This window comes from Notamacropus eugenii, chromosome 6, assembly GCF_028372415.1.
Source record: "Notamacropus eugenii isolate mMacEug1 chromosome 6, mMacEug1.pri_v2, whole genome shotgun sequence".
Lineage (NCBI taxonomy): Eukaryota > Metazoa > Chordata > Mammalia > Diprotodontia > Macropodidae > Notamacropus > Notamacropus eugenii.
Genome location: NC_092877.1, coordinates 299,042,191 through 299,058,997, shown reverse-complemented (window position 1 = coordinate 299,058,997; position 16,807 = coordinate 299,042,191). Strand labels below are relative to the sequence as shown.

The following is a 16,807-nucleotide window of genomic DNA, read 5'->3' as shown; positions in this document are numbered from 1 at the left end:
AAAACAAAATATATATTTTTAAATATTAAAAGGAATATAAATTTAATCTTTTTGAAATTTTGAGAGTACTTCAGGAACTTGAAGACTGCTGATAGCATTAACTTTAACTATCACAGCATATAGGATCACATGAGTTCAGGTTAGAAGGAATATCCAAGATCGTCTAGAGAAGAAACTGAGGCCCCAAAAAGTAAAACGACTGGTTCTAGGTCTCATAGTTGATAATAAGCAGGACGGAGTCAAATTCAGGTCCTTTTTCAAAGTATAATGTTACTTAAATATATATGAGACATTATCATTTGTGGAAGATTGGACCATACCAATAATATATCTATGACATTCCCTAAAGATTGCTTATTTGCTAAATTGCTAATGTTAGCTCAGTAATTTATCACTTGTCTCACCTGTCATCTCTCACAAGAATTCAGTACAATTTTTATAATACAATAGCGGCTGGCAAACTATTAGTCAGCAAGCTAAAAATAGCGTTTCCATTTTTATATAAAGTTTTACTGTATTTAAAAATGTAAAAACCCATTAAGAGCAGGTGAGCCATAAAATAAAACAGGCGTGGAGTCCCAGTTTGCAGACTCTAAAACCTACAAACACTTTAGAGCATACTTGTGCCAAGTACTATGTATCAGGTAATTTCCAAAAATTGGTTGTACTCAGGACATCACAGAGAGGAACAAATAAAAATTCACAAGACTGAGATAAAGGAGGGAAACTACTCATTTAAAGGAACCACAGACAATTAACTAATAGTAATACTAAAAAAATGCACCAATGACATTATTTAAATTCACCACGAAAAAGTGAAATGCAAAAAGTCAGATAAAACAGTATTAATATATAAAAGATATCTATTGCTATATCAATATTTCATATATAAACTTACATATGAATTTACTAAATAAAAATTGTGGAAGAATTTAATGTTTTCTCAAAGTTGGAAAAAAATCTTAAGAAGCAGAAATAAAAAAGAAAATATGGAATACTACTGTGCTGTAGAAAATGATGAGCTGACTGACTTTAGAAAAACATGGAAAGACCTGCATGAAATAATGAAAGATTGAAATGAGCAGAAGCAAGACAACACTGTGTAGTATGTTACGTAATTTTTCAAAAAAACAAAAAACGGTAAAAAATAGAAATTTATTGTTTCATAGTCAATCTTCTTTTTGTGTTGTGCTGTGTATGTATGCTCCAAACAGAGAAATCTTACACGTTTAAAAAAAAAAAAAAGTAACAGGCTTCAAAAAGGAGACAATACCAAGTTTAGATGATGGTAACACTAGTCAGCATGGACAGAATGCATCAAGCTTTACACGGTGCATTTCAAGCTCCTGAGAACCCTGTGGTATTAACATCACCCTCATTTTAATGATGCAGAAATGGAGATTAAGAGGGGTTAAATGACTTGCTCAGGTAACACAATTAGTAAGCGCCTGGAACAGGAGTCCAACTCATATCTTTACAATTCCAAGTCCAGTGTGCTACCTACTCTCCCACGGAGATGAAATCTCATCTCAAGCCTCTAGGAGCGTACATCATGTCAGTGCTATGGATTAGGAAGCCAGGCCTCTTTGGGGGGACAGGACATGACTCTAAGAGATGGTGTTTAACAAATCAGATGGCAGCAAGATGAGTTGAATCTGGCCCTTTCTGGGGCTTTTTTGCAACACAATCACTCCCACCTTTCACCATTATTCCCTAATATTCCACTGGTACCGCACAAGCTCCCAATCTTCCCAATTCGTTTCTGGCCACTGGCCCCACAAGTTACATATAACCTGCCTCTATCCAGATACTCCAATAGCCACATGTGCCACTGTGGACATTCCCACGGTATATCCACCCCCTGAATTGTGGCCATAGCCTTCAAAGGGTGGGTTCTACATAAAAATTTTATAGATGAACAGATATACACATGAGGGGAGGGCATGTACTCAAAAAAGTTTTTACTGATAGAAGTACATAATCAAAAAAATTTGGAGACCACTATATCAGAGGAATAAGAAACCACCACACATAGTTAGCTATGGTGTAGAATATTTAAAAGTACATTATGAGTTACAAAACAAAATGCTATTGGAGGTTTAAGTTTTAAAAGACTGCTAGCTACCTACCAGGGGTCTTAGGGATTATACAAAATGAACTGAAAATGAGAACAGGTGGAAAGTCCAGAAGTTTCACTTTTCATTAAATAGAACATATATCAACACAACTATCATCTAATTCTTATTTCATTATGTGAAATTCTAAGAATCTATATTGGTACTGTTTTAATTAAAAATAAATCCCCATCATTAATTCAAATTCTGTAAGATTCAATAACTATTCTAGCAAAATAAATCATTTTGCATAATATCTTTATTTTAGACATTACCCCTATGCAGTTCTATTTTTGCTAAACTTTAAAGCATTTTTTAAAAAATTATTTAAAAGACTAACATAATTTATCTTTCTTTATCATATTATTTAGTCAGAATCCTAACTAGCCATTTTGTACACAGGTCATAATCCAAATGAAAAAAGACAGAGATAAGAACCAGACCTGCCTCTTTACTGGGAAGGGTGAGGAAGCACCTCCTAGTGCAGGTCTGCACCATGTTGGAAAGGTGGCTGGGGCAGCGAGAGGTTAAGTGAATGCCCAGAAGGGCCCAGCAATGGGGGTGTGAAAGACTTTAACTCAGCCTGATTTCAAGACTAGTTCTCTATGGACCATGCCAAGAATGCAGCCCTCCAACAAACAGGAGTTACCACTGGTACTCTAGAGGACAGAGCTTCCCTGGAACATAGTCACTAAGGAAGACAGAGAAGGAGTGAAGGAAGATCATCAGCTCTTGCTTTCATTACTCATCACTAGATAACTGGTACCAGGTTGGAACAAACCTGACCCAAAAGCCTTTAGTCCAGCCCTCTCTTTTTACAGATGAGGAAACTGAGATCTACGGAGGCTAATTTGGCCAAGGAGCTATACATAGTACAATCGATGGTACCTGAATTCTGGTTCAATGACCCCCGAGTCAGTGTCTGTTCCACCATGCCTCTCTACTTTAGAATTATTGTCACTAAATAAGTTTTACTTGCCAGAGCACAAGTGTTATCAAAGTATAAAGGTAGCAAAATCTTCAACTGTATCATTTTTGGAAGTGATTATTTTAGATCTCTGCACTTTCTTAATGTTGATGTCCTAGAATAAAGTCCCAGCAGTGGAGGTCTGTTATAATTCTGGCCAGGGTTATAAATTTAAAACCAGTGATACGATGCGAGTTAATGCTCTTGCACAAAATTTTAAAAACCATGCCAATGTACAAATGCTTACTTCCATTTAAAACAATTCGCTGTGTTTTCAGTATAGTGTACCACAAAGAACAAAAGCACAACAATCTAATTTTTCTGTTTATTAGTCACGTGACCCCTCTCAAAGCCTCATTTCCTTCATTTGTAACTGAGGACAAGATTTGAACTCTCTCTCTCCCAGGGCTGTCGAGAGAAACCAAGGGAGATATAGTACGTGTAAAAGCCTTCTGTAACCCTAAAATACTATATACGTGCAAACTATTATATGCTCCAACCTTCAGAAGCACTGGGCCCCCACTGGCTGAAGCGATACACCTACGAGACACACATTAACAATGAAGCTGCTCTAGCATCTCTGCAAACACTAGTTACGTCCCCTTCAGATAAAGGAAGCAGTGGCAAGGTTAAACAGGAAGAACCTTCCAAGTCCCTGTGGTGGGAGCTCCCAGGTATGACACCTAAATAAACCCCCTTTCACAAGTTAACCAACATTTCTGTTCTTTCTGAAGGCTTTTATGCAGTCACTATCTAATCATCTTCCAAGCACATACCGTGGGGCGTTCTTTTTGCCCCAAATAATTATTTGCCAAACAATAAATCCCAGTAACATTCATACTCTCCACATGCTACAGCGGATGACTCACCTGACACTGGTTAATGGCTGCATGGTTGCCATGGAATGGGGACTGCCGGTCTTTATCCCGATGATGCCTACTGCTGTGTTTACTTCTCTGTAACTGCTGGCGCAATTTTGCAATCTGAGGGGGGAAAGATAAAAGGCATCATTTAAAAATCTTTTCCCTACTGCATGAAAAAAAAATATATATGTTAGCCACTATTTGAACACGGTTTATTTATTAAAACCAAAAATTAAGCTTTTAAAATCACAAAATCTAATCTCAAGCAAAAAACTAAACATTTATAAGAGAAGAATACTTTTACTTATATAGTGCTCCACTTCACTGTGGAGAAAGATAGTGCTGGGTTTGTTTGTTAATTAACAAGCATTTATTTTCTCTCCCAGCCCATCGGAAAAAAATAAAAATAAAAGTACATAGTCCAAACAAATTCTTCCGTAGACAATTTTAAAGGTGTATTTTTCATTCTTCATCTTGAGTTCATCACGCCCGTCAGGAAGTGGGAAGCAGTCTTCATCACTAATCCTCGGGAACTACGATTAGAAACTGCATGGATCCATTTTCTTAAGTCTTTCAAAATTATTTGTCTTTCAAGTGTTATCGATACTATAACATCTTTTTCCTAGTTCTGCTCATTTCATTCCAAATCAATCCATACAATTCCCATGTTTCTCTGAAACAATTTTTTGGGTTATGTTTTACAGTACAATAAGTACTCCATATACATTCATATGCCATTATTTATTCAGCAATCCCCAGGTGACGGCACTCCACTAAATTTCCAGTTCTTTGCTACCACAAAAAGAGATGCTATAGTATGATGAGCCTGTTGTCAAGGATTCATATATCAAATCAATTAGTAACCATTTAAATGAAGGAATAAAAAAGTATTTAAGCACAAATGGAGGGCTGGAGACAAAGAATGTAAACACAAAGGGAAACAGTCAGTCCTTGTCCTTAGGGCACTAACATTTCAACAGAAGAAACAACATACACATAACAGCTGCAGTTTTTGTCTCCAATAACTTCAGCTCTAAAACTTTTGAAACACCCTACATTCTAACTACTAAGTACCTAGAATATAAGGCACTGAAGAGACAAAGACAAAAACGTCTCTGTCCTTAAGGAGTTTACCTTCTATCAGAGGGAACAACATACATATTCAGAAGATACAAAACAGGCACTAAGCAGACACAGAGAAAAGTGGATGGGAGAAGAGTGGCATCCAGGGCATACATGGTTCCCAAGGGCAGCCTGGAGGGGCTCAGCACCAGGCTACCTAATGCACAAGGCCCATTTTGGCCAAAGTAACACTAAAAGACCCTCTTTGGAGCACAAAAAGATTATAACCTGCACTGACAAAAGGTGCAACTGACACAGACAAAATGACTGAAGCTTAGAAAAAAAGCAAAATCTACTTTAGAGTAATGACATCTTTAGCATGTGAGACCAATCAAAACACTTAATTCACACACTAAATAATTATTTTGATTTATTTCTCCTCAAAATACATGTGGAATTTTCAAATATGTATACATTTTGTTTCATTTTAAATCCAAAGAACCCACCCCACTCCATAGGCAGAAACATTTCCTTTCCAAATGTTTTGAAATTAAGGAACAGATATTTTAGGCTATCAGTTTGTGCATCTTCATATAACACAATAGCGAGGTCATTAGTTTTATGTTTTTTAACATCTGGGACTTGAGTAAGCCTTTTACCATTCTGAAATAGATTGATATTATTTTGTTGTAGCTGTATAGTCAATTGAAATTATTCTTCATAAATTCTCTTTGTGATTTAAAGAAATTTAAGTTAGTTTCTTACCTTAACTACACAGTTCTCCATTACATTCTGTGATTAAACTTTGATAAACTGGCAGTCAAGTTAAAATTATGTTGTGAAATACTGGTTGCTTTCAATATGTAGTATTTTACAAATTAAAAACAAACCAAAGAATCTAGTCTTTAGATATTTTTTTTCCCCTTCATCCTGACAAAATCTGAGGTACAAATGAAGCCCAAAGCAACCATTAAGTAGGCATTACTACAACATAAAACAACATCAACTCCACTTCTGCCCTTTCCAGACCTAAAGAACCATGATTGCTTTCCTACAAAATACAGGTAGCAATGGACCCAGAGTGCACTGGGACAAGTCTATGAATAGTTAGTTTGGTTTCCAATGATATAAGAGATCATGTACTAGATTCTGGAATTCATTAAATCTTTTTTCTAACTGAGCATTAAAGTAAAGTAAAAGTTTTCTTGGAGGGAGGGGGCAGACAGAAACAGAGAGAGAGAGAGAGTGAGAGAGAGAAAGAGAGAGAGAGAGGTGGTGAGGAGGGCAAAGAAACTGAAGGCTGGCAGGGGGTGAAGGAGGGAAAGGCAGAGGAGAGAAGGGCAGCAGAAGAGTGAAAGCAAGGAGGGAAGACAGGAAAAGGAAAGGAGTGAGAGAAGGAAGGGGAGTAGAAGGAGGGATGAGGAGAAAGAGGCCTTACAGATGGGTTTTAACTTGAATAGTCCTTGCAAGGAGTTAAAGAAAAATCTTTTAAAGGCATTTAAGTCAGGAAAAGTAGCTGGATTAGGCTGAGGACACAAAGGAGAAAAAAAAAGAATCCATGCTACAGGCAATACAAACTTGATTTTCAAAATATCCCAAAAGAGGAAAAAGTACTTAAAATTGATAACTATATAATATTATGTCCAAAAAAGATCAAGAAGATACCAGCAATTGCCAAATCAAATGTGAATCTCATCTCCAAAAAAAGGTATTATGATAACGATCTTGGTCTTCACACACAAAGAGGACATCTGATGAAAATAAGAAGGGAAAAGACATGCATTCACATTTCTATAACAGACCACATCCTCACCATCACACAAAAAGGGTAAAGACTAATGGATAACTGAGTTATAGAAAGTTTTAGTCTGCACACAGCTTTATATATACAAGGGTCTCATTTGAGAGCAGATAATGTAAGTAAAATTATCCTCATTTTGCTGCTCAGAGATTCTGTATGCACACACACACATACATACATGCACAAGTATGTATACACACACACAGAGAAAGAAAAGAGGGAAGGGGAGACACAGACATGGGCCACTCTGCCAGTCTCATGAAGCATACAAAAAACCATCGCAGAATGTTTTAAATTCATAAAATACACAACTATTCATAGACATGCTCCCTCCTCTCAATCCACCCGTGGTCCTCGTGAACACCTGAAGGACCCACATTAAGAATACCTAACTCTGTAATAGATGAAGACATGAGAATTAGAGAAATTTAATGATTTACCCATGTTCATATGACAGTTAAAGTTAAGTTGCACATGAACTAAAGGTCTCCTGATTTGAAATCAGCATTGTCATTCTACCTTTTTTTGGTTAAAGGTGATAAAGACAACACTTTATTTAAAATGTAGAACTTGAAGATAAAGAAAAAAACTGTTAAATGACCCATGCCAGAGTACAAATTATTTCCCTTTTCATGAATATTTTTTCTGTTGTTGGTGATATGAACAACTATTCTTTGCTCTAACATTTTAGAAAACAATCAACAAGCATTTACTTAGTGCTAACTATATGCCAGGCCCTGGTGATGGCAGAGGTTTTTTTTGGTCTGTGTTTTACATGACTGCACAAGTATAACCTATAATAAACTACTTACCATCTCAAGGAGGGAGAAGGTGAGAAAGGGAAGAAGGGAGGAAGAACACTTGGAACTCAAAATTTTTTCAAATGAATCTTAGAAACTGTTTTTACATGTAACTGGGGGAAAAAAGAATTCAGTGGAAGGAAGGAGGGAGGGAGAAAAGAAGGAAAGGAGAAAAAAGGAAAGAAGAAGGAAAGGAAGCAAGAAAGGAAGTTAGGAAGAAAAGGAAGAATGAAAGAAAGGCAAGGTAATAGGAAAGGCACTAGAAGACAGGTGAGGAGTTCAGGAAAGGCTCCATGTAGAAACGTGACATTAAACCTGACCTCTGGAAGAAATTAGATTACACAAGACAAAAGGCAAATAGGGAGTGTATTCCAGGCAAGAGTGAGAGGTCTGTGCAAAAGCATGGTAATGAAATGCTAGAAAGAGTAGGCTGAAGTCAGGTTGTAAAGTGCTTTAAATGTCACATAGATGAGTCTGTGTTTGTTCCTAGAGGTAATAATGGCGCTACTGCTAATAAACTGTCTTGATGGCAACAAAAGCCACTGCAATTTCTTGAATGGAGGAGTGCTACAGGAGATCTGTGCTTTTAAGAAAATCATTTTGGTAACTCTGTAGAGTACAGACTGTAGAAAGAAGAGATTTGAGACTGGGAAAACAATTAGGAAATAATTCATGGTGGAGAGTAAGGTGTAGGAAGACTGGAAAGGCAGAAGTGGTGAGGTTATGAAGGGCTTTGAATGTCAGAGCATTTTGTATTTCATCCTGAAGGAGACAGGAAATCAATGAGTTTACTCATTAGGGGAATGACATGGTCAGACTTGTACTTTAGGAAAATAACTTTTAGTGGCTGACTAGAAGATGGACTGGAGTGGGGAGAGACTGGAGGCAGGCAGACCCACCAGCAGGTTATTGCAATAATCCCAATGTCAGGTAATAAGGGCCTGCACCAGAGTGTTGGCAGAGTAAAATGACAGAAAGAAGGCTTTTAAAAAAATTGTTATCTACCCTTGCTATATATAATATTAGAGAAATATCAAAGAAATCCTTGCTCAATACCTGGTTTTCCATTGTAAAGGTAAATAAATGAACACCTCCTCCTTTTTGTCACCTGCTTGGCAATAGGACAAGGACCTTTTTGCTTTTCAGTGTCTTTTAGGAAAATCTGATTTCTCTGAGTTCTAACAGTCATAAAGAGATGGCTTACTCCTGCTGAGAACAGGTCCAGGTATCATCTTAAACCCCCAGAGCATTTTATATCTCTTTTGTCATTTCACTTCAATAAATATTTATAAAGCACCTATTATGTTCAACATACACTATGCTAAGCACTGGGGATACAAAAAGAAGCAAAATGCAGTACCTGCCCTCAGGGACCTTACAATCTGGTGGAGATAACATGCCAACAAAATATACACACAGCAAGCTCCATACAGGGGAAGTAGGAAATAAATAGCAGAGAGAAGGCACCAGAAGGCAGAGGGTCTGGGGAAGGCTTCCTGTAGGAGGAAACTGGGAGGGTCAGGAGCAGGAGCAGAAGAGCATTCCAGGTGAGGAGCTAACTGCTTCCCTATCACTCTTGAAATCACACAGTATCACCAACAGGATTAACTGGGATTAAAAGGACAGACCTTCGTTCCAGGGAAAAGTTCTGAGTAATTGAAAGAATTTTGAGAATTTTTAAAGGCAATCTTCTAGTCAGGAAACTAACCACATCTTTACAACAGTCAAATTTAGTATTTTCCTTTTTACCACTTTATTATTGTAAAGATGTGATCTACTGTTGCTATTACTTGCATAAGTCCGTCTACATCAGAGTAATGATATGAAACTATCCTTCTCAATGCTTTCAATGCCTCATTATCATAAAATCCTCATAATAATCTCATGGACTGGTCTTATAAAAGTGTTGTATAAATGGGTATGAAGTATATGGGTTGATGAATACTAATGTCTTTTTTTGGTACTAAATTAAGATTTTTACACTACCTTAGACTACCACAGTAACATGCTCCTTATTTCTTATACCTTAAGAAATGATATTTTTCAAAATCCTCAGAATGGTATCATTTCCAATACAGTCTTCCTGTATGCAAACTTAATCTCCTTCAGCTACTTATTCCTTTGTTTTTTATAAGTGCCAGTTACAATTCCTCAAGCAATGGGGATAGGACTGCGGAATCAGTGTTCAACTGGAATGGGTTCCATTATCCTTGATGGTAAAAAGTTTGCTCTAAGGATCTTAACAAATCCTCTTTATTTTTATGTTTAACACATTCTCATTGCAAGGTCATCCTCAAATACATCTCAGGGTGACTTTATTTTGGTTGGATTTCTTGTTAAGCTTTCTTTAAATTGTTTATGTTATTTCTCTTTGAGAGTATATTGTTCATAATTCTCCATCATTCTTCTCTATAAGAAGTGAGGTTATATTCTAAACTTGTGTTGCCTTTATTTCCATCTTCTATTTGAAAAGGAGATCAAATGTAAGCTGACTAAAGTGCTTTCTAAAGCTACTTTTCATCTCCTTATGGGAATCTGACTTATATTTGTTAAACTTTTTAATTAAGTTATTATAATTGACAATGTCTCTTCTTCAATTCATATTTTTTTGGTGTCAATAACTTGCTAAAATGTGTCAGACTAGAGTTGTTTTTATTGCACACCATTTCTTCTCATTTTTCTTATTTGTGGCCTTTATTAATGCTAATCTTTGCTCTAAGTTGACAATCTAATTATAAATAGATGGCCAACTCAGGAAGGGCTCCCATATTAGTGATCTGTTCTTAACATATAACCAATTTCACTGGTTGATAGTTATTTGGTGTTCATCATTTCTGGCACTTAAGGTTTTGTTTAGAAAGAAAGTATGAAGAATTAAAGGCATGAGGCTTCTGTGTAGTCCACAAGCCTTTGATTTCTCTCATTATTTTTTGTCAACCCAACATATTTTCTGCCATGCTCCTTATGTCCAATTTTGCACAGGCATCACTGACTACCAAAGGACCTTGGAGGGTCTTACTTAGCTCTTCATGGAATTTCTCTATACCTTTTCCTCCACCACAAATCTGGGTTTATAAGCTGATATTCTCATGCTGGCCTTTTTCGCAAATACTAATTGTAAGTACTGCAAAAACAACTATCAAATGTCCCATGAAATTATATTTCTAATTGTTTTTTGATACACAACCTTCCAACTCCTTTATTGATTAGCCTATAAAAGAGAATTTATCAACTATTCTTTCATTTTTCTCATATACTTTTATTTTCTGCTTCCATTTTAGGCAAAAATTGGTCTAATTCAGTACTTCCAGTGTTATATCACAGGATCACAGATTTAGAAATGGAAGACTGTAGATCACCAAAATTCAAACCCCTCATTTTACAGATGAGAAAACTGAGGCTCAAAGATATTAAGTGATTCGATCAAATGTATTAAAGTGCTTTATAAAGCTTAAAGTTCAATAATTATTATTGCCCAGTGTCACTAAGACTTAAGTTCTGCAACGAGATTTGAACCCACTACAGTAGTGGTATCAAACTTGAATAGAAACAAGGGCCACTAAGCTGTACATAAGGATCCCTGTGGACCAAGTATTGAAGTAATATTAAAATGTTATCTATGTTTTATTGCATTTTACTTAATTTCTTATATATTTCCTAATTACATTTTAATCTGGTTCAGGCTACATTCAGGAGCGTTTTGGGTAGCATGGCTGTGGGAAGAAATGGATGTAAGTCACGAGGCACAGGTAGACATTGATTGGTCTTGAATGACATCCCTGGAAAGAATTCCCTATCAGTGAGATTACAGATCTGTGTGGGAGTATCAATAAACTTCAGACTATTTTCGGGAAATTTTCAATCCTAGAGATCATAGAACTTCATACAATGATTCAATATACTTCTGATCATGAGGCCACCTTAGCTATCATATGGGCTTTGTTTCTTCCCACAGTTTATTTCTGAACTAGTTATCCAGTCACTTTTTTCACTCTTTCATATCTATGAAGAATAATAAATGCACTAATAAAAAGGTAGAAGTAATTAAGTTCTTTCTTTCCTCAGAACAGGGTAACGGCAATTTAGATGCTATTTTCTTTGGCACTTGATGCCCTATCTTAAAGGATGATTCCCTCATGAGTTTTTAATTCTAACCTACATTAATTCAATTAATGGTTTTTAAGTCTTTGTTTCTCACTCTACTATCTTTGCCCCACTTCTAACCCATACCCCAAGAAAAAGAAGCAGTTTTAGAATCATGTTCTGAGCATGAATTAACTGCTTATAACGGCCTTATACCAATTCTGGTAAGCAGTGGCCTTGGTGCCCACAGGCAGAGGCTCTACTACAATAAATCATGACCATGAAAAAGCACCACACCACAGCATCTAAAAGGAGATTCTTGTTTTCTTTTGTTTAAACTTTCAGCTTACATCTGGTTCACAAACTCATCCTTTTCTTTACCTTCTTAATGACTTAAAAATACTAACAATCACTACAAACAATTAAACTTGTTTAATAACCATTTAAACAAATTAAATCCAACACCGAAAGTATCCTAACAATTTCATACCAGCATTCTGAGGAGATCAAGAACAACTTTATCCAGAAGATAATGTTTCGAGCTGAGACTTAAGAAAGAGAGGGACTCTGAAGTGAAGCCAAGGAGGACATTCCTGGCCCACAGGTGATCCATGCAAAGATCCAAAAGCAAGTTGTGAATGAGGAGTATATGAGTGACAGAGGGGGAGTCACGTCAGTGAGGTCAGAAAGATAGGCTGGGGCCAGGTTGGATAGGCCTTTAAAAGTTACACCAAGGAGATGAGTTTTATCTCAGGGCCAATAAGGGGCCACCAGAGCTGTTTAAGAAGGGGAGTCACATGGTTGGATATATACTTGGGAAGACTCTTTGGCAACAGTGTGGAGAAAGGACTGGAATGTGAGAGACCTGAAGTGAGGAGTGGATGAAGACGTCAACAAAAGGAGTAGCTGTGGAGTGGAGAAAAGGAACCAGATGCAAGAGAGGTTGTGAAGGTAGAAAACTATATTATTAGGGCAGGAGTTGGGTTGCAAAAAAACACTGTGAGTCAGGAAATTATTTCACTGAGGAAATAAAGATAAATATGAATGTCCTGAGAGTCAAAATGTGGCAGGAACCAGAATTTGAACCAAGTAATAAATTTGGACAGCATGAATCTCAAAGGAAGACATGCTGTTTAGTGAAGATGGGAAAAGAGTCTGGAAATACTCATGCGGATGGTCCCACCATGATTGGTGATTCAGGAGTTTGAGAATGTGTGTAGCAAATAGGGTTTTGGAAAGGTCAGATTCACTGAGGTCCAGCAGATAGATGGAGTGAGAAAGAGTATTTAAGATAAGATGAAGTTTGTTAATTACAGGACAGGCATTCCAGAGGTCACAGTTGAACAGGCGGGCAGATCTAAACTGAGACACAGAGGAGGGAGGTTGTTCACATGGATAGGAGTTATGGAGAAGTCACTTGGGAATAGAGTTCAGAGTCACGATGTTGTAAAGAAAACTTTTTCCAGCATAACCAAGGCTACCTGGACACTATCATACCTTATAACTCTGAGATCCTGATTTTGTGAATTTTTAAAAATTTTTTTCCCTAATTTACATAGTGATGACAGCAGGAAGGAGTGGGGGAATGGTTGACCATTTCCTAAGAATAACATGATACAATAAATACCACTTTAGGCAAAGAAGAACACCAAAAGCTTTCCTAAATAATCAATTAATTCTTGGGAACTTGCCACTGTTCCAACCATGTGCAGGGTCAAAAGAAGGAAAGTAGCCACTGAGAGACAAAAATATTAAAACTGAATTCAAGATTTTTCTTAAATTGAGTACTGCCAATGTATTTTGGCCACTATTGACACAAGCGGAATTTAAGATTCCATTCTCTAAAGTTGTTTCTATGGGAAATCTTATTCTTCCTGTACTTATTTAAAGAAAACAAGAAGTATCTGAAGAACAAAGTTCTTCTAACTAAATAACCTTTTATTATCCTATATTACAAATATGGAAACACTGGGAAAAGTAATAAAGGCTTTAAATCAATCTTTGTTTCCCTCTTTTCTTGAATTTACTACAGTGTGATAATACAGATGTTCTGTTTTATGTAAATGAGCATTACATAAATTCAACTTTACGTAAATAATTCTGAAAGAAATTGACATTCCAGAAAACCCCCCATATTAACTTTATCTTAAAGTACTGTATTCTCTCTTTGTTCTTGCCCCTGATCCTCCCACAAATCTGTCCCCCAATCAAATACATAAACAAATAAATCACACACATACACACACACACACACACGAAAGCAGAATACATTCAACTGCCAGATCAGGGGCTTGTCTTTAGACCTCTGGCACTGTTCAGCCTCTGCCTGTCTTCCATTGTTTGCGCCTGTATACTGCGTGTCTGTCCCTGGACTCTGCATATCACCTGTCTGCGCCTACATGTCTGCTCCTTAGGTGTTTTGGTCAGATCTCTACATAGCTGTCTCCACCCTAGCATGTTCCTCCTCTTGCTCTGTCTCCATCCCTTAACATGTCCTTATACCATGTGACCATGTGTACTCTATGGGTACATGGTCCCTTTCCTTCTTTATCCCTGTTCCTTGCCCACATCCAAAGGCAAATTTGCATGAGGTAAAAATCACTTTTTTGCTTTATATAGAGGTCTCCAGAAAAGTCCACTTACATAAAGTGGAAAATGTTTGTGTAGTTTGAATATGGAAGGGGGAAAAAAGAGGCCTGGGTAGTTGCTTTTACTGACTACACAATTCTCAATTTGGTGTTAATAATTTTAGATTAAACATATTTAAACATGTAGTTGATACCTGACCAAGGCAAAACGTTTGCAGATTTCAAATGGAAAATATGTTTGTCTGAATAGTTTCATTTTTTACATTGTTCTGTTTTGCTTACTACAATTGCCAACTATAATCATAGCTAAGAAATAGTTTGTCAGCAGTTCCCATTATATCATCATTTAATTGTATGAATACTGTATTTTCTAAATTAATTCAGTCATTGGGAAAATTCTGAAGCAAAATGGAGGAAAATAAGCCTTTTGTTCATATTTTGCTCAGACTGAGAAAAATGTCATAATGTACACTTTTGATACATAATCATTTGACATTCAAGAGCCACAACCTGCTTCCAAATTCTCATCAAATCACTATTTATGCCATACGAAATATGCCAGGGTTCCCTGAAGTTCAGTTTGGAAACTATATTAACCCAGGGATGTGAATACAAATATTATATAAGCTAATAATGAACATGAATGTTTGGGGTTGTCTAAAATTTTTTTAAAACAACAATCCTCTGGTATTTAAATTCATATCAAAGACACAAGCTAGATTCAACAAAACCAATATCTGAATGAAAATTAACCCTGAGAGTCAGTTGAGTAAGAATCTCATCTTCCCACCCTGACTTCTGTGTACCCATTCAAGTCAACAGAAATCCTCATGTATCACAATTTCATGGATATGACTGGCTCAAGCAAATTGCTTTTAATCCAACTGCTCTAAACAGGTATTCCTGACCTCTTTAAGCTGGTCTGTGCTGCCCCAAGATGCCGAACGCTTGTGAGACCCTTTCTTCTTCTCAGAGTATTCTTCAGCCCATGCACTCTCTGTCTGCAATGAAAAAAATTGATCAAAGTTTAGTATTTTAGGCAGGAATTTCTTCTTAAGAAAAACAAAAGCAAGTGCTTTCATATGTGAAAATATTTAATAAACTTACCAGAAAAGCTCTGGTAAGATAAAGTGAATACTCCCCAAGGACAAACTGTTTTAATATCTCAAAGGAGGAGGTGAAAAAAACACCTCTAGGAATTCTGAGGAAGGAATGGAAAGAGTAAGAAAGGGACAGAGGAAGATTAAGAGGGTAAAAAGTGGGGAGGGAGAAATGTAAGTCACAGAAAAGGCAGGGCAACTCCAGAAGTCAAAGGAGTAAAAATGCTGCTGCTGTGTGTGTATTACACAGTGGGATGAACTGAGATGAAAGAAAGGCAGGTCTATAGTTTTGTGTTACCCAAGGCTTGGGGTGTAGCAAGAAGAACAAGTGGAAAGAATCTAAATCTTCCTGATGCTACACTAGATAGACTGAAGAGCCATCATGTATTGCCCAGAGTCTGGAAGAGGAGCAAGGCATGGAATGCCAAGAGTTGAGCTTTTTGAGTTCTTGCTGCAACCACTGTGTGCTCACCCCAGGACTAGAGACAGAGAAAGACAGACAGGTTGAGAGAGGCAGGCACTACTACTATACTCACCATCCCAGGACTGTGGCAGAGTAAGTGAGCCTTAGCTGTTATTTAGTGCTGCCTGGTAACAGTGACAAATGACTAATATGAAGGTTTCCATCACTTGCTGCCCAAAAATGGTTAGACAAGGTTTGACAGAGAGGAGTGAGGGGAATGGGGAGTAGAAGAAGGAAGGAGCCAAGTGCAGCTGCTGCCCGAGGAAGAGAAATCAACTATCCCATAGCTTCATATAGGTCAGGCTGTGCTGCCGCCAAGGCTTTTTCTATTTGTTACAAAAGAGAGAAAAAGAAGTCATCTTAAATACAGGGTTGTCTATCTCTAAACATATTAAAGAAATATCCAGAAAAACAAATTTTACACTCGTGCAAGCTGAATCAACATCAGAGTGGTAGAAGAAATACCAAATTATTAAGTCATATGATCAAAATATGTAAAAAATTAAGCAGATATTCCTATGGGAGATAAGGAAAAAGAAATTTACCAAAATACAAAACATGGAAAAAATTTATGTTAATCAATGAAAGTAACAAAAAGCAGGTATAAGTAAATGTATAAGGAAATGGTAATAAAATCCACAAACAAGCCCAAACTATGTTGCAGATGTGAAAGATTGATTCAGATTAAACTTTAGCTTCACTGGGATTCAAGATGGTATTGAAAAAAGGAGAAGGAACAGGGTCCCCAGACTTTGTATTTGAAGAAATTCAAATAGGTGTCTTTGTAAATGGAGAGAATTCAAAGGACTCCAGTGTAGAGAAATGTAAAACTCAAGTTGTGAGAGACTTGGCCAAGATGACTGCCTGAACAAAGACAGAATGTCCAGTTCTCACACAGCTAACTAGTTCCAGGAAAAATATGAAATTTTTAATGTACTGAATACTGATCAAGAAATTCAACGAGAA

At 36.8% G+C, this 16,807-nt stretch overlaps 1 protein-coding gene across 2 annotated transcripts in view; it reads right to left on the bottom strand.

Annotated features, from left to right (window-relative positions):
• Positions 1–16,807, bottom strand: part of FAM117B (family with sequence similarity 117 member B) — a 110,555-nt gene that overhangs the window by 33,208 nt on the left and 60,540 nt on the right. For both annotated transcript variants that reach the window (XM_072617309.1, XM_072617310.1), the window contains exons 3-4: positions 15,187–15,279; positions 3,951–4,064 (exon numbers count right to left, since the gene is read on the bottom strand). In XM_072617309.1, coding sequence (XP_072473410.1) covers positions 3,951–4,064; positions 15,187–15,279 — 207 coding nt within the window. The remainder of the gene's footprint in view (positions 1–3,950; positions 4,065–15,186; positions 15,280–16,807) is intronic.